Consider the following 27,945-nt stretch of genomic DNA (forward strand, 5'->3'; position numbering starts at 1 on the left):
CCCCGGCCCTCCTCTGCCTGACATGAATAAGCTTCCCCTTGGGTTTGGAGATGAGGCCCCCACGGCTGGTGGAGCTGCAGCACTCGGACTGCAGCTGTTGATTGTATCTGGCCCTGAGGCTTTTCTCACTGCAGCAGGCACCTGAATGTGAGGGTCTAAAATTAAGCTCCTGCTCTTGCCCTGGCTGGGATGGGGCGCAGGAGCTGCTCCTGGGCTCTGGGCTGTGCATGGGAAGGAGCCATGTTCCGGGCAGGCCTGGGGCCTCCCCTGAGCATGGGGGCAGTTGTCTCTGCCACTCAGCCAGGGTTGCAAATAGACCTGGAGGCAGCAGGCGCTGTGCTGATGCACACTGGAGGCTGCAATAGCTCCTGTGGCCTTCAGCAGGAGGGTTTGTGCACCAGCAGGTGCCCAAGGCTTTGACCACAGCCCCTGTCCTCAGGTTTTCTGTCATTGTAGGACTTCCAGAAACAGGAAAGTCCTTTGTGTGTGCACAGGCTCCACACCAGTGCTTGGTCCAGTCACACAGCATAGGAACAGCCTCCACCTTCCTCCTACCCCAAGATTGTGCAGTCTGCTCCTTGGCTCAGTGTAACAGTGAGCAGGGCACTGAGGGGTTATGTTTGTGCTGAGTTTTGCTCTTCACTATGGCATTGAATAAATACTCTGCTAAAGCATCTTTGCAATGTGAGTTTGTTTTTCTGCTGAAGCAGAACTGAGGCCAGAAGCAGAACTGAGGCCAGAAGCATCATCCTGCTGTGGCTGTGGGTGCTTGGGACACCCAGATGGAGCTGAGCAGCTTGAGCCCGCCTGCCCTGGGCTGCAAGGGGCAGGCAGGAGGCCGTGAAATGACAGGAAGAGAGAAAAGGAGAATCACAGAATCCAGGGATGGGGCAGCCACAGCTTCTCTGGGCACCCTGTGCCAGCGCCTCAGCACCCTCACAGGGAAGAGCTTCTGCCTAAGAGCTCATCTCAGTCTCCCCTGTGGCAGGTTAAAGCCATTCCCCTTGGTCTGTCCCTACAGGCCCTTGGCCAAAGCCCCTCTCCAGGTTTCTTCTTGTCCCTACAGCACTAAGTCCCTTGGCACTAAAGGGGGCCTACAAGACATCTGGAGAAGGAACTGCACAACTGGGAAGGCAAAGCCAGCAAGTTACACTCGTGCTGTGGGTGCTGCAACTGTGAGCTCCCTGGCTGCTTCCATCATCCCTGCAGGGCTAAACCCACCCTGGGGAAGGATCCCTCCCCATCCCAAGGTGCTCCTGCCCCTGCACTGCTAGAGACCCAGTGGCCCATGAACCAGCCAACACCAATGCTCTTCAAACAGCTTTTATTGGTGGTTCTGACCAGTCCCCATCCTCAAGGAACAATCTTGTTCCTGCTGCCCGGCTGTGCTGGGGTTCCCTTACCCACCCTGTGCCCCAGGTGGAGCCCAGCCACCCCCAGCCCCTGCACACAGCTCAGGCCACGCTGCAGCCACAGCACTGCAGGTAACAGCTCCTGAAGCAGGGTCCAGCTGGGAGGGACCAGCCTGAGCTTCACCCCCAGCTTGGGCTCTTCCACCCGTTTTCCAGGCACATGCTGGGATGGGGGAACCGACCCTGAACCCTCCCCCTGCCCCGAGCTGGTGTCTCCACAGGTCCCCCCAGCACTGCTTGGCCAGTGGCAATGGGTGTCCAGCACCCCAAGAGCAAAGCTGCATCAGCTCCCACCAAGGCTCTTTCTCCCCATAAAATACACTCAATTCCCAACAGCTGAATGTCCAGAAATGGTTTTCTTCCCCATTTCCAGGCTGGCAGCTGCCTTCAGGCCTCATCTGTTGGAAGCATGTGTGGGAGGGCTGGGGTTTGTTTGGCTTTTCTTTCCTCCTAAGGCAACAGGGTGAGAGCAGCAACATGAGGCTGGGTCCGCCCCAAGGGGAGGCTGGGGGGGTGCACAAAGCATGGGTCCTCTCACACCTGAGCAGGGTGCAGGCAGCTGCCTGTGAGCTGGACACACAGTCACTGACCATCTGCGTGGGGGAAGAAACAACCAGGGCCCTGCCTGTAACTACAGCAGAACAACAGCCGCTGCACCAGGCAGGTCTCTCCTCGCTGGCTCCTGCCCCGCTCCTGCTGGAGTCTGTCCCAGCCCTTCATGCACAGGTTAAGATCCACGTGGAGACTTCAAAGCAGGGCTCAAAGCTTGATCCATAGGAGCTGTGAAGGAGTGTGACCACCCCCTACCCCGCTGCCCACCCTCCTGCCTGGAGCAGCAGCACAGGCGCTGGGCTGGCTCCTGCACCATCACTGCAAGCACCGACCTACAAACCATGCCCTGGGGCATGTTCAAACACTGACCCCGGTGCGGGAAGAGAAGGCAGCAAAGCCTGGAGTACCTGCCCCTCCAGAGCCACTCATGGCCACAGCAAAACTGAAGGAGCTTTAAGGTCCCTCTGACCCAAAGCAATCTGATTCTATGCTGCTAAACCAGCCACCAAGCACACGGCAAGAGCCACACTCGGGGTTCTGCTCCCACACAGCGCGGAGCAGCACCACCCTCTGCAGACACCAGCGGCACCACAACAGCACTGGGATCCTCACCCCTCTGGCCCGGCTTGCACCGAGCCGGCCGCGCACCTCCCGGCCCCACAGCGCACGAAGCTCCCCGGACCACATTGATCGCTGTGGGCTGCTGCGCCGAGCCTCCACACCAGGTGGAGCCCGGGCAAACCCTTCTTTTACTACGGAGCACTGCAGATGTGCGCTAAGGGCGCAGAGCAAGAGCTGCGCTGGCTCCCTCGGGGAGCCCAGGCAGCGGCAGTTCACACACCCGAATGAATCCCTGCAGTCCCTTCTTGCTCCCCACCAACCGTGAACGTCCACCCAAACCTCTTCTCAGGAAGGTCTTGCGACACCAGGGAAGAGGGTTCCCATCAGACACCTCATTCCCACCCAGAGTGAAGGTTCCTTTCTGGGAAGGGCTTTGCCCCTTCCACGTGTTGCCCCCTCCTTGCTCCGAGACCTGCCTGAAGTGCAGCACAAGAGGGGGATGCCCCACGTGGGGCTGGGTCAGTGGTCACTGCTCCTGGAGGCGAGGGTTAGAGGCCCGTGAGATCAACGATGGCTTTAATGAAGATGGCATCATCCCGCACGTAGGAGTTCTTGGCTTCCATCACGGAGATGGGGCAGAAGAGGGGGCAGCCACTGGCAATGTTCATTTCTGTGACCGGTCGCTGGAAGGACGAGGAGGTCACGTCAGGTCGGAAGGCGTCAATGATGTGCTCCCGATTGTTCTGGTCCAGAAGCATCAGCGTTACCTGTGGGGAAAGGTGGAAACACACGAGAGCGGATGAACAAGCGGCACTGACCCGGCGACCGGTCACTGGAAGCCTGTGAGATGTGCGAGCACCAGCACAGCCCCAGCCCAGCACACGCCTACAGCCCCAAGAAACGCCTGAGAGCAAGGCCGGGGGAGCACCACCTCAGTGACATTCTGCAGAACCCTCCCCACATCCTGCCCCTCACTGGAAACTTCTGGCGGCAGCACAGAGCTGTCACCCTGACCTGAGAACCTGCACCCAGCTGGCGTGGCGCTAACTCCCAGCACCAGCACCCCACAGGGGTGCTCTGTCACGTCCGTGTTGACGTCTCTCAGTGACAGGAGGCATCTCCTCTCCCTGCATCAGAACCTCACGGGCTCAGCCTTGAGGTGTTTCACAAACCCGCAACTCCCAGACCTACAACGTGAGCTTCCAACACGGGGTGAGCATCAGCTGCACCCTGAGCAATGGGGACATTCCCCTTCCCTCACCCTCAACTCCCACAGAGGCTCCACTTGCCTTCAGCCACGCTGCTGCTCCCCTGCCTCAGCCTCTGCCCTTCTGTGCATCTGCCCTGTGGCACACTCGGTGCTTTCAGCACTACTGGGGAATCCCCTGGGCAGCCAGCACATCACAGCCCTTCCTCCTCCTGCTCGCCAAGCAGGCCAGAGCAGTGGCATCTACAAGCTTGAGTGGGTGCAAATCTGGAGACACTGACGGCTGGGCACGGTGGGCTCTGTCCCAGACCTACCTTCTGGTTGAAGGGCCACCGGAGCAGTGCGTCATTCGGCCCCTTCATCACCACAAAGAACAGGGACAAGTGGGTCCCGCGCCCGGTGCCGTCCCCGTTCAGGTAAACACGCAGACACATCTTGTAGCCATACTTGCTCGTGTAGAAAGCTGTCAGAGGCAAAGCAGACACGGGGAGGGTCAAAGGCAGCAAGGCCGGCACCAGCATATTCCTCTGGACTCTGAGGACTCTAACATTGGATCCTGGAAGAAGCCAGGTCCAGGTCCCAAAGCACCTGAAGCATGGAGGTGTGGTCTGGAAAGCCACCAGGTACAACAGTTAGATGCCATCTTAGACTGGCCTGGGGGCAGCCCAGGGTCAGGCAGTGCCAAGGCCCTGGTCTAGCTGAGACACTGCAGCACAGAGCAGAGCTCCTGCACCCCTGCTGTCTCCCTCCTGCCCCTGGAGGCACAAGCACCCTGGGCAGAGCCTGGAGCTGGAGCAGTGCCCAGGAGCCGAGTGATTCCCAATGCACCCTCCCAGACCCACCTTGTGCTGCTCATGACTGCTGAAGGAGCTGCAGCTCATGACAACAATGCTGATGAGCAGAAGTAAAACCCCCTGACTGGGTGCAGAGCATCCTGTGCTCACTGCACCCTCTTTGTAACCTGTGGCTGCCCCATCCCTGGCAGTGTTCAAGGCCAGGCTGGACACAGGGGCTTGGAGCAAGCTGCTCTAGTGGAAGGGGTCCCTGCCTGTGGCAGGGGTTGGAGCTGGAGGAGCTTTAAGGTCTGCTCCAACCCAAACCAGCCTGGGACTGTCAAAGCCGGCTGCCTCTGGCGGGAGCAGGGCCTCGGGGACGTGAGCTTTGGTCTCCTGCTGGATCCCAGCCACTCCGCACGGCACAGGCACAGCCGGGCACGAGCTCTGGGATCTCATGTGGGAATGCCCATGTTTGACACCAGACCTGTGGGGCCACAGAAACACCCCTTGGGAGGGGACCTGCCCTCAGCTGCCCCCACACAGGGCTGAGCCTCAGGCCTGGAGGCTCAGCTCACTGCAGGCATGGGGCAGAGCTGAGCTCATTCACGGCGGGGCTCAGTGCACTGCTATGAACAGGCAGAGGAGCAGCAGCAGGTCCTGTGACTGCCACTGGACGAGGAGCTGGGCATGGGGCTTTGTCACCACCTCCTCCCAGCACTCCCCACTTGTCCTTCCTCTCCACCCAACGGCTCTCAGGGCAATGCCACCCTCTGCTAGTCCAAGCAGAGCATCCCCACTGCCCCTGGGGCTCCTCAGCACTCCTGTAAACCTGTGAGCACAAAGCCAGGCAGGGAACCGGAGGGAGGATGGCCCCACAGGGGTGGGAGCACCCAGACATGGAACCAGGCAGAGCACTGAGCACCCTGCGCACCACCCCAGCAAAGGTAAAGAGCATCAGAAGCAAAGCAAGAGCCCAGCAAGCTGCCAGCAGCACCAGACAGCCGGCAGCAGGCAGTTTCCAGCTGGAGCTTCCCTTTGGACTGTCCCTGTTCAGGCCCCCAGCGAGCCATTCCCGTGTGCATTTGCCTTTTTGAACTCGTGATTCTGCCCTTTGCAAAATCCTGTGGTAATCGTGGCGAGCTCACAGCGGGAGTGAGCAGTAACCCTGCTAAGGAAGTCGTGACACAATTCAGTCGCTATTTCCTCACCTGGATGTTTAAATGCAAACCAAACACATCATTTCCCTTGTTTGTCCCATTCACAGCCTCAGCCTCTCTCCTCTCAGCTGACTCCCTCCAGACTGAACAGCACCAGTCCATGCGCTTCCCTTTCCAAGATAAAACGCTACCTCCACAAGAAACGTTTGTTTCCCAGCCCCATCTCCCCAGCTAAAGCACCAGCAATGAGGTCTCTGCTCTGAACACCACAATTGGCTGCTGCAGGAAACAGAGCCTTGGACTTTGCACTTGCAAGATAAAGAAATGCTGCCTTTTCCAGAGCCAGTCCTGGTGCTGGGCACCCTCACCTCCCACCCCCCACCATATACGAGACATTCATCAGCAGATTGCAGATACCAACCAGCACCAGGAACTGCTTCTGCTGGCTCACCAAGGAGCTTTTGCTTTGATGGAACAGTTTACAAAAGCCCTGAGCCCTGCTCCTGCTGCCAGAGAGTATCCCGGAGCCTGGCCCGCACACCGCACACGGCACACGGCACACCGCACACGGCACACGGCACACCGCACACGGCACACCACACACGGCACACCACACACGGCACACAGCACACCGCACACAGCACACCGCACCCGGCACACCGCACAGCGCACACGGCACACCGCACCACACACCGCACACCGCACACCTCACACAGCACACCGCACACAGCACACAGCACACAGCATACTTCACACCACACACCGCACACAGCACACCGCACACAGCACACCGCACACAGCACACAGCACACCGCACACTGCACACAGCACACAGCACACAGCACACACAGCACACCGCACACCGCACACCGCACACCACACACAGCACACGGCACACCGCACACAGCACACAGCATACCGCACAGCGCACACAGCACACCGCACCACACACCGCACACAGCACACCGCACACAGCACACAGCACACAGCATACTTCACACCACACACCGCACACAGCACACCGCACACAGCACACCGCACACGGCACACCGCACACTGCACACAGCACACCGCACACCGCACACAGCACACCGCACACAGCATACTTCACACCGCACACTGCACAGAGCACACCGCACACCGCACACAGCACACCGCACACAGCACACCGCACACAGCACACAGCACACAGCACACAGCACACCGCACACCGCACACAGCACACCGCACACAGCACACCGCACACTGCACACAGCACACAGCACACCGCACACAGCACACCGCACAGCATACATACTGCACACCGCACACGGCACACCGCACACGGCACACCGCACACCGCACAGCGCACACCGCACAGCGCACACAGCACACCGCACACAGCACACTTCACACAGCACACGGCACACCGCATACGGCACACAGCATACTGCACACCGCACACGGCACACCGCACACCGCACACAGCACACGGCACACTGCACACGGCACACTGCACACGGCACACCGCACAGCGCACACAGCACACCGCACACCTCACACAGCACACCGCACACAGCACACCGCACACAGCACCGCACGCCGCACGCCGCACACCGCACACTGCACACAGCACACCGCACACCGCACACGGCACACGGCACACGGCACCGCACACCGCACACCGCACACCGCACACCGCACACGGCACACAGCACACCGCACACAGCACACCGCACAGCGCACACCGCACAGCGCACACCGCACACCGCACACCGCACACCGCACACCGCACACTGCACACCGCACACCTCACACGGCACACGGCACACCGCACACGGCACACAGCATACTGCACACCGCACACGGCACACCGCACACCGCACAGCGCACACCGCACAGCGCACACAGCACACCGCACACAGCACACTTCACACAGCACACGGCACACCGCATACGGCACACAGCATACTGCACACCGCACACGGCACACCGCACACCGCACACGGCACACGGCACACTGCACACGGCACACTGCACACGGCACACGGCACACCGCACAGCGCACACAGCACACCTCACACAGCACACCGCACACAGCACACCGCACACAGCACCGCACGCCGCACGCCGCACACCGCACACTGCACACAGCACACCGCACACCGCACACGGCACACGGCACACGGCACACAGCACACCGCACACCGCACACCGCACACGGCACACGGCACACCGCACACAGCACACCGCACAGCGCACACCGCACAGCGCACACCGCACAGCGCACACCGCACACTGCACACCGCACACCTCACACGGCACACGGCACACCGCACACGGCACACAGCATACTGCACACCGCACACGGCACACCGCACACCGCACACGGCACCGCACACGGCACACCGCACACCGCACAGCGCACACCGCACACAGCACACCGCACACAGCACACTTCACACAGCACACGGCACACCGCATACGGCACACAGCATACTGCACACCGCACACGGCACACCGCACACCGCACACAGCACACGGCACACTGCACACGGCACACTGCACACGGCACACGGCACACCGCACAGCGCACACAGCACACCGCACACCTCACACAGCACACCGCACACAGCACACCGCACACAGCACCGCACGCCGCACGCCGCACACCGCACACTGCACACCGCACACCGCACCGCACACGCACACTCACACAGCACACCGCACACCGCACACGGCACACAGCACACCGCACACAGCACACCGCACAGCGCACACCGCACAGCGCACACCGCACAGCGCACACCGCACACCGCACACCGCACACTGCACACCGCACACCTCACACGGCACACGGCACACCGCACACTGCACACCGCACACCTCACACGGCACACGGCACACCGCACACGGCACACAGCATACTGCACACCGCACACGGCACACCGCACACCGCACACAGCACACCGCACACCGCACACGGCACACGGCACACCGCACAGCGCACACAGCACACCGCACACCTCACACAGCACACCGCACACAGCACACCGCACACCGCACACCGCACACCGCACACCGCACACAGCACACCGCACACCGCACACGGCACACGGCACACAGCACACCGCACACCGCACACCGCACACGGCACACAGCACACCGCACACAGCACACCGCACAGCGCACACCGCACAGCGCACACCGCACAGCGCACACCGCACACCGCACACCGCACACTGCACACCGCACACCGCACACGGCACACGGCACACCGCACACCGCACACGGCACACCGCACACCGCACACCGCACACCGCACACCGCACACCGCACACGGCACACGGCACACCGCACACCGCACACGGCACACCGCACACCGCACACCGCACACCGCACACCGCACAGCGCACACCGCACACGGCACACGGCACACCGCACAGCGCACACCGCACACAGCACACCGCACACAGCACACTGCACACCGCACACCTCACACGGCACACGGCACACGGCACACCGCACACCGCACACCGCACACGGCACACGGCACACCGCACACCGCACACAGCACACCGCACACCGCAGGAGGCACCAGCGACCGTGAGCTGCAGTTCTGGGAGGAACCAGGCACTCAGAGCACGTGTCTGGATGGACAAAGCCTCCTGCAGTCAGAGGTTTCAGCCCTTTCCCTCCCTTGGGCTCTGCCACATTCTGCTGACCTGATTCTCCCACCTAGAAAACCCTCCCAGCTGCAGGGATGCAGATGGCATCGGCTCATGTGGGGCCTGGAGCCGGGCACAGAGGAGCAGAGTCAGCTCCATGCAGTACCTCCCTCCAACCCACAGTCGCTGCAGACGTTCAGGCCAAGCAGCAATAGAGCACGGTGTGGGACATGGGCAGGCTGCAAGACTCAAAGTCCTTTCAGTCACAAACCAGATTTGAAGCAGATTTGGGAAAAGGAAGCAGTGCCCTTCCTGCGGGGGTTTCCAGGCTGCTGCTGACTGAAGGAAATGCCTCTGAACGCACAGTGTCAGCAGCACTGCAGTTCCCATCCACAAGGGGAATCCTTTCTTCTTTGTTTTTCAAGAGGAAAAGGCCTCTGAGCAGCCTCCCTCCAGAACACAGACTTCAGAGTAGTTCTGAACCAATTCAGGTGCTTTCATCCCGTGGCCCAGCCACAACAGCAGCACTTGGAGTAAAGTACCTGCTCCACACATGCACACAGCTCTGGCTGGTTCGAAAAGCTCTCCAGCACACTTCAATCCCAGTAACTCCTGCTCAGGCAAACCCCAACACCCCTCTTCAACCATTCTGTTGCGAGATGAGCTTCCACCAAGCAAGAACTGTTTGAAGAGATGGTTTCATCTCACAGCCACCAGCCAGGGAAGTTCTTTCCCCAACAAAGAGGCCAGATCCCAACCCACTGCTCACTGTCCACCAGGTCCTTTAGGAACAGGAAGAACAGTGGGACTGGGGCAGCTCTGTGAGGACAGCTCCTTCCTCCAACAGGTATTTAAGCACTTCCTGGGTGTGGATGGGCTCAGACAATTTAGACATTGTCTCTTGCACCACCACGTTTCAGGCACTACAGTGTATTGTGGGAGCTCTAATGTATATTTCCTCCCTTCCTTAACCATTTTATTGCTGGTTTTATGGTCTGAATATTACTGAAGGGTTATGATGGGCTGTTCCAGAGCTAAGAGGGCTGCATTCTGCATTATGAGAAATCAAAAGGGTTTTCTGCAATCAAAAAGAGCACCATTTCACCACCAGCTTTGCTTTGCCCACTACGAAAGAAGAGCTGCTCAGGGTCCATGGGGAAAGGGGAAGAGAACAGAAGAACATCTGAAGGGGCAGCATCTCCCTTTTCAAGGACATCACCACAAATCCCACACCCAGCCGAGACACAAAGGCAATAACCTGGAGAGAAGATGGCAGGAGAGCAGCCTGTGATGGCCTCCTGGCGCTTCCGGGCAAACTCCGTTATCTTCCAGATGAAAACACCATCGTAGGTGGAGGCTTCCATGCTGCGGATCTTCTCCTCCATCTCGGCCATGGCCAGATCTTTGAGCCCAATGCTCCTTTCCAGCTGCCGGACCTGCTCAGTGGGGTACAGGGTGCAGCCCGGTTAGAAACAGCTACTGCTGTGAGACCCAAGCAAGCCAGTAGCCACCAGCATCCATCACTGCAGAGGGGCTTTGGACAAGGAACACAGGGACAGGCCAAGGGGAATGGCTTTAACCTGCCAGAGGGGAGACTGAGATGAGCTCTTAGGCAGAAGCTCTTCCCTGTGAGGGTGCTGAGGCGCTGGCACAGGGTGCCCAGAGAAGCTGTGGCTGCCCCATCCCTGGCAGTGTTCAAGGCCAGGTTGGACACAGGGGCTTGGAGCAAGCTGCTCTAGGGGAAGGGGTCCCTGCCCGTGGCATGGGGTTGGAACTGGATGAGATTTAAAGTCCCTTCCAACACAAACCAGGCTGGGGTTCTATGATCCCCTTCAGGGTGACTCTTCAGTGTGAGCTGTTCCTCAGAACCGACAGTGGTCACAGGAGGGATAAACCTGGCATCAGAAGCTGATTCACTGAAGCTCCCTCTTGAATTCTGTCACTCCAGAGCAGGTCCATCGACACAACTCAGTGCTTGAGCTCAGAACTTTTCCACAGAGAGGAAAAAATTGCCAGTGAGAGCTCTGTTACCTGAGCAGCCAAGAAGTGCTGGGGGGGACCAACAACAGCATTGTGGCAAAGCTAGACTGAGAAGAACCTACACCCAGCCCACAAGGTCTCCAGAGGGGCAATCACTCCTGGCTAACAGGATCACACCAGTGCTGGCAGCTCTCTTGCTGAGAGCACAGGTACACTGTGAAGTGCACAACTCCCAGCCTGCAGTGCTCAGCAGGGCCTGGGCTGGAGCATGCTGCTGGGGTCAGCTTCTTACACCTCCAGACCGTGCCTGCCACAATGCTGCAGTTCAGCACTAATGACTACACTCCTTTAGCAAGGTCTAGAAGCAGCCTCAGAGATCCAGAGAGATCCAGTGAAAAGCTGGGTGCTCTCTCATTGGAAAACCTCATCCAGGAACAACATCTCAGCGTCTGCACAACTCGATTACTAGCATAGATCTGAACGCTTTATGCCTGTCAGTTCAATCCCTGTCTTTTCCAGGGACCTTTTAAGGGTTGGGCACAGGCACAGATGATATTTTAGTCCTGCCCTTGGGATATGGGGAGTTTCAGGGCTGGTGAAGCTTTGCTAATAACATGGGAAGGAAGCAGAAAAAGCCTCTGCTCAGGGTGCTGGGAAGCCCAAGGCAGTGCTTACACACCTTGTTACTCAGCGTCTCAATCTTCTTCTGGTCCAGCTGATGCTGCCGGTTGTAGGCTTCAGCTGTCAGAGACACTCTTTCCACCTCCCGGTTGAGCACACAGACAATGTTCTCAAAGGTCACGGTTTTCCTCTCAAGGGCCTCACATCTTCCCAGGAGCTCCAGGGACCTGGAGATCTCCGACTCAGAGTCTCCTGCCAGCACTGGGGCGCTTTGTGATGAGGAAAGGGCAAGAAGAGGCTTCAGGTCTCCAGCCCCAGCCTTGAGGCTGAGCACAAAACTCAGCAGCATGTAGAGGTGCTCTGCCAAGCACTTCCTTTCGTGTTCGAGAAGCTCTTCTTTTTCCACCTACATGAAGAGAAATACATCCCCCATTCAGCAAGCTCACCCTATGCTGTCACCATCCACACAACAAACTCCTCCTCTCAAGGTCACAAGTTAAGATTTAAATTATAAAGGGTAAAAAAAAGTTAAAACTGGTTTGGGGATGGGGTTTTTTAGTTTTAGATGCTGCAGCTCACATACAAAGGGGATGTTTAATGTTTCCCCAGCTGTACACACTGCTCTGCTCTGCTTTCCTCTGGTACTCCCCAGAAGGGCTCTATCAGATGTACTCAGCATCGAAGGACAAAGCCTCATGTAATCCCCCAGAGGAGGGATTTGTATGAACATCACCAATAGGAGCTGGAAAACTAAGTCACATGGAGAAATACTGGCCTGGCCCCAGTCCTGTGCTTAGAGCTGAAAGCAGCACAAACCCCAGAGCATCAAAGCACTTGGAGTGCTCCTCAAAAGAGGTTTCCTTCCACACTGAGCTCATTTGCTCGATACGTCAACTCTGGACAGCAGGTGATGTTAAGCTCCATGTGCAAAGGGTCTGAAACACCACTTTGGTCAAATACCTGAATGCAAGCATCTAACAGTTTGGACAACAGCAGTTTGTAGGTTACTAACACTGGAACTGAAAACAAGCCCCAAGACGAACATCTACACATGAGCTCTTACCACCTCAGTGCATCCAACAACCTCAAATCTGCAAGGCACTTTAGATCTGCCACAACTCTTCACATGGTCCCGAAACTAGAAATCAAGGAAGGCAATGTTAGATCTTCTGTGTCCCCAGCAGCTCCCTCTCCATCTTGCTGGTGTTTAGGAAACTGAAGGTGATCACAAGAACATCCAGGCCATCGCTAATCGCTCACTGCCCAAGCGCACGGTTACACATGGACACTGCCATCAGATGTAACTTTCACTATAATATAAATCTAGTGCTGACACCTGGAAGTTTTCTTTCTCTTGATGGCTCACTTCTCACCTCCATATGCACAAAAGCAACCAGCACAGGTACATCTTATGGATGCTGAACAAGCTTCACTGAGGACAGAGGAAGGGGAGGATTAAGAATGACTCTGTGAATCAGCCAGCCATTAGATTTTGTAGACTTCATGTAACCCTTGCTGGGACATGCCACAGCTTCAAACTGATCATTACACATCTGAGATGTGTGTAATGTGAGAAAGCTTCCCACTGGTCCTGTGTGAGCACTTACAGCACTTACTGCAGGTCCAGCTGTGAAAGGGCAGAGGCTCTCTGGGTTCAGCATTCCCTTGCAGGGTGCCAACACCACCACACCTCACCTTGCCTGACCACTGCTGTGAAGAATCAGAGAATCCCAGACCGGTTTATGTTGGAAGTGACCTTAAAGTTCCAACCCCCTGCCACAGGCAGGGACACCTTCCACTAGAGCAGCTTGCTCCAAGCCCCTGTGTCCAGCCTGGACTTGAACACTGCCAGGGATGGGGCAGCCACAGCTTCTCTGGGCACCCTGTGCCAGCGCCTCAGCACCCTCACAGGGAAGAGCTTCTGCCTAAGAGCTCAGCTCAGTCTCCCCTCTGGCAGGTTCAAGCCATTCCCCTCTTCCTGTCCCTACAGGCCCTTGGCCAAAGCCTCTCTCCGAAAGAGCTGAGGCCAACAGTGGGGACTGCTACAGAGAAGTGCTGAAGAAGAACCCCCAGCTGCCAAGAAGACTCCTTTGGGTTCCCACACAGTGCATGATTAATGCTAACAAGCACTGGCACATCATCAGCTTGGGTCTGATACACCTCTCATCATCGTATAGGTGGTGTGTTCTGAACCACCACCATATTCCACATTTAACACCTACATCTGCTACAACAGATGTCGATTAAAACTGTTTTTAAACCACTTTCTTAAAGGCTTCTAGATCCATCTGGCTTGCTTAATGAGTCAGGTTACAACACTGCAGATAACCAACAAGTTTGGAGAGGGACAGAAGAGGGAGTTATTTACACACAGGATAGATCACCCACTGGAGTCCTACAGGAATCCTACAAGCCCAGTTAGTCTCTGCTGGGCTCCAGCTCCAGCCTGCAGAGCAGATCTGTATCCCCAGACCCCAACACAAAGCCCTTCATTACCTCCCCATTTAGAACTCTTTGCTCACCTTTATAATGCTTCTGTCCCCCCTGCCCTGCTACAAGGGCCTTTGACAACAGCGCTACTCAGAACTGTTGCCCATGGAAGGCAGGAGAGTTTCACATGAATGTGTTTTTTGAAGGTGTTTCCCAAACCCTTGGTTTCCCGGTTTTGAGCCTGCCCAGGAGCCAGCAGCACAGATTCCATGACACCATTCATTAGAAATTCATTCATTTAGCTGGAGATGGGCTCCCTTTCCCTAACTGCATAACTCCTTATCACCTGTGGGTGATAGAGCCATGGAGGCTCTGCATCCAGACGTGGCAAACCCACTGCTCCAAGAGAGGTGGTGCTGGCAGCACTAACACACAACTACACATGCAATGGGTCATGTTCTCACACCCAACCAGCATTCTGAGCCTTACACAAAGGTCACACCTGCACTAATAGCCACCACTTGTTTCATACACCCACTTCCTAATTAATGGTCCCGCTTTCCCTCCTGGCTCTGAGAACACCAGTGTCAGCCCCTCAGGGCTCCAAACCCCACCACAGCACACAGGTCTCCAGCAGGCGGGGGTTACCTTCTCCCTTGGGATCTTCTTCCCACAGCCTTCACAAGTCAGCGGGAATTCAGGGCAGACCTCATCGTGAGCCTGTAGGAGAATTGACAGGAAATTGTCCTCTAAGGAAGAGCTCCAGTGAGGGTGTGTGATGAACCCAACCTTCAACAGCAATAGTTTTGTACATTACAGAAGGGCACTGTGCTCCACCAACCTCCACTCCGGCCTTGGCCGTGCTGCTGATGCAGATGCTGACTCATCTGTGTGATCTCCAGGCTACCAGATTTCAGGTGCCTCTGTAACCTCAGCCACAGTTTAAAGCTGCTATAATTTCATATCAAATTACTGCTTTGATGAACAAGATAATCAACAGGAAGCTGCCAGGAACATCTATGTTTGGGCAGGTTGAGTGAAGTAAGCCTCTATCTCAGCAAGATCATTTGTATAACTGATCCCCTGTGATGGTTATCAGACAGAGGAGCTATGACCCAGAGCCTGGTCATCACTCACTGGGCTGAGCCCTCTGGTAGCATCTTCACATTTGAATCAGAAAACCACCTTTTACCAGAAAGAACAAACTTGTTTCATTCACTAGTCAGTGCACACAGGCCAGAGCACACATACACTGTGTCTGGCAGCCAGAAGAGCTGCACAAGCCATCGGGGCAATGTGAACTCAGCAGACACCAGTGCCAGTGACAGCAGCTAAACTGGGAACGCCAGAACGTGCCTCTGCTTTGTGTCATTCCCACACTCCCCAAACCCCTTTACACAAAACCCAGCTGGGACAAGGCACTGCAAATGCCATGAACAAGCAGTTCAATATTCAGGTTAAAAAGATAAGTGCAATGAAGTATCCTGCCATGGTAGTAACGGTGGGGGGGAACAAACACAACCCCCAGCAACCCATCCACAAACCCCAGAAGCATTCATACAGCAGCCATCTGAAGCCAGATGCTTTGGAAACGTGGTCACATTTATTCTTTATTAAAACAAGTTACTGTCTTGGAGGCGGGGGGGGAACCATGCACAGACTTAAACAGTTACCACATCAGAAACTGGAAAGTGAAACCCATCAGTGGCTCAGCTCTGGCTTCTTACTTACTCTCTCCTTTTTATACTTCACGAGTGGCCAGACTCAAGGCCTCGCTGCCCTGTCCCTGCAGTGACCTGCGTGGTTTCATTTGGGTGGGCAGTGCTGCCTGTACAGACCCTGCCTGTGGAGGAGGAGGAGGAGGAGAGCACCTTCCTTCCTCCCACTCATTCCAAGGGGCTGAGCCCTTTCTTCTTCCCACCCACTGCTCTCATGTTCTAGAAACACCAGATAGCATCTTCCCCAGGACCCACACACCCTGGCAGCAGAACAGACACTGTGGCTGAAGGAGGAAACTTTGCTGCAGAGACGACTATTTAAACCAGGACTATTTAAACTCAGCTTCTCCTGTGCCAATGTGCCAGGTGTGGAACCACCCCCCCCGCCCCGTTCTCCCCACGTCCAGCAGTTGTCTGCACCCTTGCACCATTGCCATGTGGTACCCAAGATACAAGCAGGGCTGTGAAGCTTGCGCAGCCTGCAGCAGAAGGGAACCAGCCCCGCACAGCTAAGCTGAAAGTGCAACTGGTCTGTATGGGAAGTGTTCAAGGCACTCAGAAGCATTGGCTTGAACCCACACAGCCAAACCTCCCAACAAACATTCCTGTATAAACAGTTTCAGGCTCTTCTGGAATCCCCTGCTCCTCCCCCCTCGATACAGGCATCCGAAGAGACGTGACGGTATTGCTGCAGGAAGAAATCCACCGCACCCAGAAGCCGGAGCAGGGGCTGGCATTCAAGCCTGATCTGCTGCACTCCCACTCCCCCAAGGAATGGGGCAATCCTCACGTTTACACCTTTCCCAAGCACACTTCCGTGAGCTCCTGCAGCAGGGACGAGTCTCTGACAGAGAGCTGCTGTAAAGGGGCTGACAACAAACCTGGAGAAGGGGCTTTGGACAAGGGCCAAAAGGCACTGGCACAGGGTGCCCAGAGAAGCTGTGGCTGCCCCATCCCTGGCAGTGTTCAAGGCCAGGTTGGACACAGGGGCTTGGAGCAAGCTGCTCTAGTGGAAGGTGTCCCTGATCGTGGCAGGGGTTGGAGCTGGAGGAGCTTTAAGGTCCCTTCAACACAAACCAGCTTCTCTGGGCACCCTGTGCCAGCACCTCAGCACCCTCACAGGGAAGAGCTTCTGCCTAAGAGCTCATCTCAGTCTCCCCTCGGGCAGGTTAAAGCCATTCCCCTTGGCCTGTCCCTACAGGTCCTTGTCCCAAGCCCCTCTCCAGCTTTCCTGCAGCCCCTTCAGGCACTGGAGCTGCTCTCAGGTCTCCCCTTCAGGAGCCTTCTCTTCTCCAGGTTGCCCCAGCCCAGCTCTCTCAGCCTGGCTCCAGAGCAGAGCTGCTCCAGCCCTCGCAGCATCTCCGTGGCCTCCTCTGCACTCACTCAAGCAGGCTGATCTTTGAAACATAATCCATTAGTCCCCTCCTAGCATGGCAACAGTGACCATGAGCACACATAAAGCTGAGGCAGCAGGAAGGGAACAATGAAAGGGAAGGAAAACTAACAGGAGAGCAGAGGAAATGCAGCTGAGGTGGCACCGGGTGCGCCAGAGCACTGCCAGGGCTTTGGCACTCCAACCCCAGCACTGGCAGGTCCAGCACGTGGCTCCTTTGGCATCTTACCCTGGCTACAAGATAGAGGGTGGGCTCACAGAACTGTGGAGAGACCCTGAGAATGGGCCTCCAGTGCCTCGGTTTCAAGGGGACACGAATCCCTTGTGACAAGGAGCACGAGCTGCTCTGTGCACCTCTCCAGGTCCCCAGGGGCTCTAGAGCCCCCCAGGCAGAACGTGCCACACAGTGCAGGTACTTTGGGATGTCCTGCTCCTCTCAAGTCAACATGCCCATTCGTGCTAAGGCCTGCCCAAAGCTTTCCCCACACATGGGCTTCGCTACCACACACATGGTTCTTACATATGGTGACCACACACATGGTCCTTGTGCTGCTGCATGGAGCCCAGCAACACAAGGCTGGGAAGCAGGAACCCTGTAATTGACAATGCCATCTGAGAACAGGAGCTTTCAGAGACTGTCACACCAGTTGGTACCCAGCACAAACTGCTCCCTTTGCTGGGACGCTAGTCACAGAGGTCCAAGGAAGTTTACTTGGCATCACAAATAACTAAACCTCAAAGGAAATGACAAAAACAAAGACTAAGATTCCATCAGTAACCTTGTGGCTTCAGCCCATGGCAGGGGGTTGGAACTGGATGAGCTTTAAGGTCTTTTCCAACCCAAAGCAGTCTGTGGTCCTGTGCATGGCAGTGATGACACGGGAAACCAGCATCACCTTTCCTCTGCTGCCCAATGCCACAGCATCACAGCTGAGGACAAGGACTGGCAGCAGGGATGTTGTGGTTCCCAGCAGCTTCCCTCACGTCTCTCTCCAGTACAGGAACCTTTGCTTTCAGCATCAAAGGTTTTGTTCACCAGCTCATACACATTTGATCTGGGATTTCTTGGCAGAGGGACAGAAAGGCAGCACTTCACACATGGAAAACCTCTGAAAGCAAGAGCAGGTTTTGAAGAAGGCTGAAGGAACAAGCAGCATTTGAAAGCAGCAGCAGGTTTCCTACCATTTCCTAAACCAGGCTCTGCTCTTCCCTGGTTGCGAGGCAAGACCCCAGAGCATTCTACATAAGCCTGAGCCTGACACAGCCCCATGGCCAGCAGGAGCCTGCACACTGCTGTGCTCCCACCTCCATGTGCCCACTGCACTGGAAACCCAGAACACTGAATCCGCTTGCCAAGGAAATTAAACATTACAGCGTTGGGACTACCCCAAGTTTCTGTGGGCTGACACCTAAGGGAGGTTCACAGGAACTGGGAACGTCTGATGAGGGATCACACTGCAGGTCTGCTAGGCTACAGCTAACAGCTGCGCTCACGGTCACACGAAACGCGCCCAAGACGTGATGTTCACATCTAATGAGGCCACTGCTCAAGAACAACCTGCCACCAGGGAGGGGAGCCCAGGCCTCCCCTCACACTGACAGAGCCAGGCACCCGTGTGTTCACAGCAATGAATTCATCTCCCACAGCGACGTGACAGCCAACCTCTGCCCAGCGACAGCTCCCGCTGCAGGAGACACTCCAGGCACACCAAGAGCATGGCCTGAGCCAACCAGAACAGCACCCCTGGAGGGATCCCCCTCTCTTCGAGCAGCACACAAACCTTCACCTCCATTGCTCAGACCACAAGGGACAGTCTTGGAATGGAGCCTCTCAGTGGCCCGCCTGACCTGCATGCTGGACAAGGTGGTGGAGCTCCGGGGGCAGAGGCACCAAAGGTTGACTCCTTTGCCTCGCAGGCAGCCTGGGGAGCAGGCTGTGAAGAGGACTGTCAGAGCGTGAGGCTGAGAACACTGCTGGCACCCAGCGGAGGGGAGCTGAGACAAACACTACAACTGGGACGCGTGCCTTCCACGTGAAGTCGAACCTGTAGTTTCAAACCCCCTTTCTCCAGGCTGGCCAAGGCCCCAGGGGTGTGTCTGCTCACAGCTTTGGCTCCTGCCACACATGTGGAGCCCAGGGAGCATCCCCCTGGGGTGCTGCCCCACATCCCCCCCAAGCTGTGTTCAGACTGAGGGGCTTCATCACAGCCCAGAAGGGACACACGGCTCCCACCTCAGAGCTCCTGACAGCCTTTTGCTCTTCAAGGAGCAGATGCCCAAAGTGCTCACTTGCTGGGCCACCACAAGGCTGAGCTGGTTTTACAAGCCAAAGGCAGACCCTTTCCAGCCGGGGCTTTCCAGCTCCCCCCACACGCTAGCATTTCCCATGGCTCAGCTCCCACTATGGGCTTGGATGGGAAACTGCCTCATGTCTGGGCAGCCAGATACAGAAACTGCTCTGGGGACTGTGAGGGAGGCCAGGGTCTGTCTGTGGACCCCAGCTCCAGCTCTGGAAAGGAAAGGTGTCAGATCCCTTCTGCCAAAGCAGGAGGTGCTTCTGATCACCTGCATGTACAAGTCAAGGATTCCCCACAGGGAAGTGATCTGGTCTTGAGGCAAACTGCTGATGAGGTTGGGGCTGGCTGCAAACCACCCCCCAACACATGCCATGACCTGGAGCCAAAACCTTCAGAATAAACTGTAAATGCTGTACTGGATTTTAAAAGGAAGGGTGGTCACCCAGCCCCAGCATCAGTACGTGTGCTTGCCAGTGCTTAAAATGCCATATCCTGTGCAGACAACACTGCTATAAACCGCTCAGAAGCACACCTTGCAGGCAACAGGAGCCAGGTGAAGCAGCTGCAAAGACCAGCAGCTCTGTTCTAAGCAACGTGCAGAAGTCTGAAGATGAAACTTTCAGCCTAAGCTGAAAATCACCACCAAAGCCTGTTGGAATGCAGCATGAAACAGTGAAGACCACGAAGCAGGAGGAAGACCATGAAGCAGAAGGACCCCCTGGCTCACAGGCCCCAGCAGCATTTCTGAACAAGAACAGTTTCTCCACACAAAGGCTTCTCCAGCATCTCCCAGTAGGAACACTGGGTGGGAAGGCACTGCCCTGTTACCCTGTCCTCCTGGTCTCAGGAAGCCATACAGCCCCGAAAGGGCTGCAGGCATCCTCTCTGATACCACAGGCTTTGGAGTAACATCTTCTGACGTTTTGCACCTTTCACAACCTTTAACTGAAGTGAGCTCTTCAAAATCAAGGTGACAATAAACTCCAAGGAGAATGTATGCCCTCTGGCTGGACCAGGACAGGTTATCACCACAGGTGACAGTCCCTGTCATTTGCTGAGCTAATCTGTTTCCTGAGAACACCCACACCTCAAAACTCCTTTTAAATACTGCTGTCAGGATTAAGCTTAAAGCTTCGTTCTCCTTCCAAAACTTACACATCTCCTTCTGTCTCAAATGATTCTGTATCTCCCGAGATGAGCAAGGCATAGTTAAAACCTCCGTCTTGGGTAACAAATGGAATTGCCAAGGCTGAACACCCCCTGCAGCCCCCTCCTCCCATCCCAGCCCTGGGGGACAGGGTGGGGAGGGGGGATAAGACGAAGAAAGGGAGCCGGTGGTAGGAGAAGCCTGGATAAAAGGCACATGAGAACTGAAGATACATTGATAAGCCACAGCAAGGTTGATAAAGCAGAGATGTGGCAACTGGAGGTACTGGAAGGCAAGAAAAGAAACAGGTCAGAGCTGGGAAACGTCAAACTCCCACCCTGAACACCACAGGGCAGGTTCTCTTGGACTTTCCTCCTGCTGTAAGGGGCCAGTTTTAGTTTGTACAACCCTCCTCAGACTTTCCACCTGAATTGAAAGGCCCCTGCCCACAGCCTGCTTTGCTCTTTGTACATTCAGGCAGACTCATTGGGAAACCCACACATAGAGAGATTACTGGTTAGAAGGAACCCCCCTCAGCCCCGCCACAAGCTGTGCTACCCAAATGCCATGTAATAGTTACAAAATGTGAAAAAAACGCATTTATAACCCCAGACATGTGCTCAGCATTGCAATATTTCCTATGCTCCACACAGCTTCAAGCAGAATGCAAGTCATGCCCAAGCAGATTGCGCGCTGTTCTGTATGTCCCTTTGAGACTGGACTTTGGCCTGCCTGAACAGAAGCAAAACTGAAATCAGCTTTATTGTTTTGAAGCTGAAGGGCCAGAGCTTTCCAGCTGCAGAACATGTTCCTTGTCCACGGCCCGATGGGATCAGCAGAGCAGAAGGAACAGCCTCCTGCAGTGTAAGTGGATACAGCCCCGATGGGATCAGCAGAGCAGAAGGGACAGCCTCCTGCAGTGTAAGTGGATACAGCCCCGATGGGATCAGCAGAGCAGAAGGGACAGCCTCCTGCAGTGTAAGTGGATACAGCCCCGATGGGATCAGCAGAGCAGAAGGGACAGCCTCCTGCAGTGTAAGTGGATACAGCCCCGATGGGATCAGCAGAGCAGAAGGGACAGCCTCCTGCAGTGTAAGTGGATACAGCAGCTGGGCAAACCTCCCTCGGCATGAACACAGGGGTTTAAATTAGCAAACGAATCTGCTCTCAGGGACTTTCCATGTCCTGTCGGAAACAGCGCAGCAGCGAGGGACTTTCCAGAGCAGAGCTGGGGCAGGACGTTAACACACCGCCCCGCCGGGGCCAAGCTCAGCACTAAAGCAGGGAGCCTGGCCACGAGGCTGGGTCTGACACTGGCCCACAGCACCCAGAGCGCTCTGAACTAACCCAGATGTTTTGACATCATTCATCAGCCCTCCTCACGCACACACACCAGGGCTGCCCGGCCTGATTAGATGCCACAGCTCCTTGGCAGGCAGCTGGCTGGGAGGAGAGGACACGAGCCAGCGGGTGCCTCCTCCCACCAGTTCCCAGGAAAGAACCAGCTTTTCCCATGAGGGCACGAAATAACCTTCCCCTGTCACTGAACAGGGAGCTGTGAGTGTGCGAGAGGCTCAGCCCCAGATGAACTGGCCAGTGTTCCTCCGAATCTCCACTCCTTCCCTCACACAGAACTGCCCCAAGACTAACAAAACCTGTGAGAGCCACGGTCAGCGCTGCAGACCCGCAGCCCCGGCACCCCCAAGCCCACCTCTGCTCTGGTTTAGCAAAGCACTAAACAGGACCCTTGAAAATCAGGTGGAAAGTTTAAAAAGAGGCACTTGATCCAAACGCTCTTCAGTATTTGGACAAAAGATTCTGGGGCATCACACACACCTGAAGCCTTGCAAGACAGCCTTCACAGAATCCCAGACTGGTTTGCGTTGGAAAGGACCTTAAAGCTCATCCAGTCCCAAACCCCTGCCACGGGCAGGGACACCTTCCACTAGAGCAGCTTGCTCCAAGCCCCTGTGTCCAACCTGCCCTTGAACACTGCCAGGGATGGGGCAGCCACAGCTTCTCTGGGCACCCTGTGCCAGCGCCTCAGCACCCTCACAGGGAAGAGCTTCTGCCTAAGAGCTCATCTCAGTCTCCCCTCTGGCAGGTTAAAGCCATTCCCCTTGGCCTGTCCCTACAGGCCCTTGTCCCAAGCCCCTCTCCAGCTTTCCTGCAACCCCTTTAGGCACTGGAGCTGCTCTCAGGTCTCCCCTTCAGGAGCCTTCTCTTCTCCAGGCTGACCCAGCCCAGCTCTCTCAGCCTGGCTCCAGAGCAGAGCTGCTCCAGCCCTCGCAGCATCTCCATGGCCTCCTCTGGGCTCACTCAATCAAGACTTATCCCAGGACAGCCCATTGCCCTTTTGAACTTCTAGTGAAGTTCTGCTGACTCAAGCCTGCATGCGAACACTTGTAGGATCACACAGGAGCACGCCTGACAGCTGATGGTTTCTGCTGAGCTCTGCAGGAACTCTTTAAGACTTTTTGTAAACCCAGGAGAAACAGCTCAGAATTGCTCACCAGTCACAGCACCACCACCAGCACTGGAAGCTGCTGAGAAGCAGGATTTGATTTAGTTAATGGAGCTGAGCTTTCTTACTACAATCACCATTTCGAACCCTGCCGTGGGCATCAGACTTCTAGTCACTGCTCCAGAAACCAAGCCTGGGTCAATCAATCTGCAGGCCCCAACAGCACAGCTCCAACCTGGAACCTCATAAAACACACTGCACCCTGAAACGAAACTCCCAGACTCTCGGTGCTGCATGGAAGTGAAGCTTTAACTTGACATTTATTCAGTCATCCATCAACATCATGAACCACTTCCAGGTCTGTCACAGTGAGGGCTTCACAGCAGGACAACCATTTAGCACCCTACATCCCCTCATCTTTTGGACTTAACTTCCAGCATAAAGAAGCAGAAAGTTCTAGAGAGCAGGACAGGAAAGCAGAGGTGCAAAAGCGTCTCTGTTAATGGGCTCAGCAAGCCAGGCAGGATCCACAGCTTCCAGCCACCCTGCAGTGGCATTGCAAAGCGAATCCAAATGTTAGCCTCAGCCAAGGTTCTAGACACACATCTCAAAGCTCCATGAACAACAGGGCTACAGTCTTTACCTAGGGCAAGTGTCAGAGGGAAATAAAATCTATTCCTTATCTCAGGCCCCGCACATGGTGGTTCTTCCGCCCTAGGAGGAATGACAAAACTGTCCCTTAAGGAGCACCAAAGTATATATCCATTCACAACTGCCAGTGCATTTCAACACCACAAATTGCCACCGCAGAGGTGAACTGCTGGAAAGCACAGGGAACACAGCGTCCACTGCCATCCTCAGCTCAAACACTTCTCACAAAGCACCATTTAGCTGTATACATGCTAATGACCAAACACCCCCAGCCACAATTAAGGCCTGGATTGAAAAGCTGGTGGGCTCCTTGAGAAGAGCAAGACTCAAAACACTGTCCAGCAGGATCGTGGGCCAGAGCAGCTCAGAGTGACAGGTGCCCAGCCAGTGACCAACAGCCAGTCCCATGGCCCTGGCAGCTACGGGGCAGCTGGCTGGAAGCAAGGTCATGGCCAGGCTGCTTTCCCCAAGCTTATGGGTCTGAAGCAGGTCTTGGGTTCACACAACACAGCGAACTTCACACCCACCTCATGGCACAGCACAGTTTGCTTGTCTTTCATAGCAGAAAGGAATTGGAGATAGTGAGTGGATCCCATCAGGGAAGGGACGTGCTTGGTGCCAAGCAGATCTGACACTGTTTCAGCTCAGCCCGTGTGCTCAGCAGGGCATGCACCCCCAGCACAGCCAAGAATCTCCCCAGCCCATTGCTTAGTCCAGGGAGTTAACAGCTCCCACCACCACCAGCTGTGTCCAGGAAAACCACCTGAGCCTCCCCCAGACACACAGGACAGAAGAAGGACACTGACATCACAGGCCTTGCTCTGGTCTTTACCTCATACTCTTTAATAGTGCCCTTCCAAGTGCAGCCACTGTTAATACAGACAGCCGGCAGACTTTCCACCTCCCGACGAGCTGCGTTGTCTGGGAAAGCCTAAAATGGAAAAACAAGCAAACCACAAGCATTACCAGGGGTTGCAGTTTAGGTTTGGTCTCTTTGTTCTTTCTCAAGACCAGTCGCCCATCCCGTTGCCACATCACATCCTCAGAGGTGTGCTAATGGCAAACACATCGTTATTACAGCGTTTAAGTGGGCCACCACCACTGCAACATGACCTGGATTTCAGAAGCTGGGGAGTGCACCACATTAACCAGAACTCTCACTACTGAAACAAACGTTTCCTAGGAAGAAAGGGTTCTATGAGCTTGGGTTTTAAACGCAAACTGCACATGGTATCGGTGCCATCAGAGAGCTGCTTGAGTTTTCAAAATGCGTTTTTACTTACCGAGCTTGTTTCCAAAATAGAAATTCCCTCTTCAAAGATCCCCTCCTGAATGCAGCTGGCACACTTCTGAGGTCCAGCACTACCAGACAGAAAAATAATCATCAAACACAACAAGAAGAGACCAATTTATGATTTAACAAAGTGATTTCTGGTAACTTTTTTTCCTGTTCTGAAAACATCACTGAGCCTTTGCTCAGGCGTATTTCCGATTCCCATTTCTGACTCTGGCTTTTTTTCTTCTGATTAACCACGGATTCAACTTCCCTCATTCAAAGGCAGGAGCGAGGCAGAGCACCAGAAAACTTTTCCAGAAGCCAGCTTGTGTTTTGTCATGTTTTGGCACAACCACCACATGATGACTTTTAAGAGCAGGTTCCTTCAGTGGCTGTGATGGAGAGTGAAGCAGATGGGTGATCCACCTGGACGGGCACCTGAACAGCAAAACCAACCCATGGGATTCTGGAAAGGGAACTCTGAAGCACCTCCAGAACAACAGAACAAGTCAGAGATCACACATTCCCTTGAAGACGATCTGATGCTGCACCTCAACGCAGCCCTCACTGAAAGGCACTGAAAATAAAATTTTTCTCTCCTTTTCTGCTTGAAAACACCTTTCCAAGCATTTTGCCATCAGACCGAAGGCACAGTTACCTTATAATTTTCTTCAGGCAGTAGGAGCAGTAGCGATGCCCACACTGAGCTTGGAACGGCCGCCTCAATATGTTCTTGCAATCGGAGCAGAGGTATTTGACCTCCAGTTTCGTTCCCAGGATCTCCTTTGCAAATCCTGGCAGGTTGAGATCCAGAGAGCCCGGAGGGGTGTTGTTCGCTGCTGCCATGTGAACGAAAAGTTCCGGCTGGACCTCCAGAGCCTGGAAATAAACACATTTTCCTTTGGATTACAAGCGGCTGGTGGCAACCTTTCACATCACCAGTGCGCTGCTACACTGGCAGCCAGACCCCATCCACACAGGGATGTCACCAGGAGCCTGCCTCCACCCGCTGAAGAACGTGGCCAGAAACTTTACAGTTAACTTTAGAACTAAACCCAGGCCAAAGGTGGACGGAGCTCACTAAACCCCCTCCGCGTTTATTGAGATGCAGCTTATTCAGAGAAATCCGGGTTTCTGCCCCAAAACACTGTGAAAAGCCGCCTTAAAGCTGATCAGGGAAGAAACCGCCTCAGTGCAGCAACCCCTGCGGGGACCCCGTGCGGTGACCCCGGCCTCCCGCAGCACCCGGCGCTACATCCCACCGCCGGCCGAGGGAGCCCTCGGAACCTCCCCGCGGCGGGGCGGGGGGCGCTGGAGCCGGTCCCCGCGCGGCGGTAACGAGCCCCTTCCCCGGGCGCCCCGCCAAGGCCCCGCACTGCCCGCCCCGGCGGCAGGAGGGGCCTGGCCCGAGGCGGAGCGAAGCGCAGGGCAGACCCCGCCTCCCCCGCGGCCCGGCCCCGCCGCCCGGTACCGGATGGAGTCGGGGGGGGGGGGGGACGGGGACACAGCGCCGCACTCACCGCCGCCTCCGTCCGTGCCCCGCACCGGAAGCGCCCCCCAGGCCCCGCCCACCGGACGCGTGTGGCACGCCCCGCCCCGCCGGGACACTCCCCCTCTGCCCCTCCCGGCACCGGCACCCCAAGTACGCGCAGGCACGGTCCCTTGCTCCGTAACCCCCAGCCGTCAGCCTGCCACCCCTGCCCAAACACCCCCAGACACACACAATCATCTACCCCCTATCCCCCACACTGTCACCCACCCTCTCATCCCCCAGACACCCCCCATCATCCCCTCCCCCGCCGCTGTCATCCCTGCCCCAAACACCTACCAGACCCCTCACACTGTCACCTACCCCCATCGGTCCCACACACTCTCACATCATCACCCACCCTATAACCACCACACTGTCACCTACCCCTGTCACCCCTCGACATCCCCACGTCCATCATCCCCCATCACTCCCCCAAGCCCCTGCTGCCACCCCTGCCCCAAACACCCCTCAGGCTCCCTCCCACTGTCCCCTCCCCTTAGCACTCCCAGTCACCCCGTCACACCATCACCTCCCCCGTGTCACCCCGTCACTCCGAAACCCGACCTCCCGCGGCTGGGCCCAGCTCCACCCTGACCCCCGCCCTGCTTCGCCGTCCTCCCGCAGCCGCCGCGGGAGAGGCCCCCGATGACCCCCGTCAGCCTCCTCGGCTCATCCGGTCGTTCCGGGGAGTCTGGCGCCTCCTCACCTGGGCACAGAGCGTCATGGCCACCGCGTCCCGGCACGGCGCGGCGGGGAGCGGACACCGCCGCGGCAGGGGAAGGACGGGCGGGTTCCGGTTTAATAGAAAATAACCGAATGACGCGGGGGAAAGGCGCTGAGGTCACGAGAGGTGATTGCACAGCGGAACTCCCCCGGCAGAATGCCACAACCGCCGGGTTTACGGTCACCGGGCTTTCCACCCGCGGCGCTGCCGGAGCCTTCCCTGTGTGCGGTGCGGGGACTTCGGGGCTTCGCCGCTTCCCGCACTGCTGGGCTGCGGCCGGTTCGTCCGCACCGACCGGGAATTTACCCTGCGGCCTCGGAAAAACCCTCCCGGTCAGAGCCGGGCATAACCGGGTGGTGGCAGGGGCCGCGGCGGCAGTGCCGAAGCGCAACGGGCCGAGC

At 56.4% G+C, this 27,945-nt stretch overlaps 1 protein-coding gene across 3 annotated transcripts; it reads right to left on the reverse strand.

Annotated features, from left to right (window-relative positions):
• Positions 1–1,390: 1,390 nt before the first annotated feature.
• TRAF2 (TNF receptor associated factor 2) lies at positions 1,391–27,743 on the reverse strand. 3 transcript variants are annotated; one of them, XM_062615949.1, is made up of 10 exons: positions 27,527–27,743; positions 25,948–26,168; positions 25,297–25,375; positions 24,846–24,944; positions 14,992–15,063; positions 12,977–13,051; positions 11,972–12,319; positions 10,571–10,748; positions 4,047–4,195; positions 1,391–3,292 (listed from the first exon to the last, which is right to left on the reverse strand). In XM_062615949.1, the coding sequence occupies exons 1-10, from the start codon at positions 27,542–27,544 to the stop codon at positions 3,074–3,076; spliced, it is 1,458 nt and encodes a 485-aa protein (XP_062471933.1). In that variant the 5' UTR covers positions 27,545–27,743; the 3' UTR covers positions 1,391–3,073. The 3 variants fall into 3 exon arrangements, with proteins under 3 accessions (XP_062471933.1, XP_062471935.1, XP_062471934.1); XM_062615951.1 differs by lacking the exon at positions 27,527–27,743 and adding an exon at positions 26,810–26,850; XM_062615950.1 differs by lacking the exon at positions 14,992–15,063.
• Positions 27,744–27,945: the final 202 nt, after the last annotated feature.

This window comes from Pezoporus occidentalis, unplaced genomic scaffold, assembly GCF_034315485.1.
Source record: "Pezoporus occidentalis ecotype Australia unplaced genomic scaffold, CSIRO_AGI_Poc_V1 ctg187, whole genome shotgun sequence".
NCBI classification, from domain to species: Eukaryota; Metazoa; Chordata; class Aves; order Psittaciformes; family Psittacidae; genus Pezoporus; species Pezoporus occidentalis.

Coding starts and splice junctions, on each gene's coding strand:
- TRAF2 (XM_062615949.1), bottom strand. Junction 13,052..14,991: donor AGAAGATCCCAAGGGAGAAG/GTAACCCCCGCC, acceptor CTTGATTTCTAG/TTTCGGGACCATGTGAAGAG. Junction 3,293..4,046: donor GGTGGCCCTTCAACCAGAAG/GTAGGTCTGGGA, acceptor CTTTCCCCACAG/GTAACGCTGATGCTTCTGGA.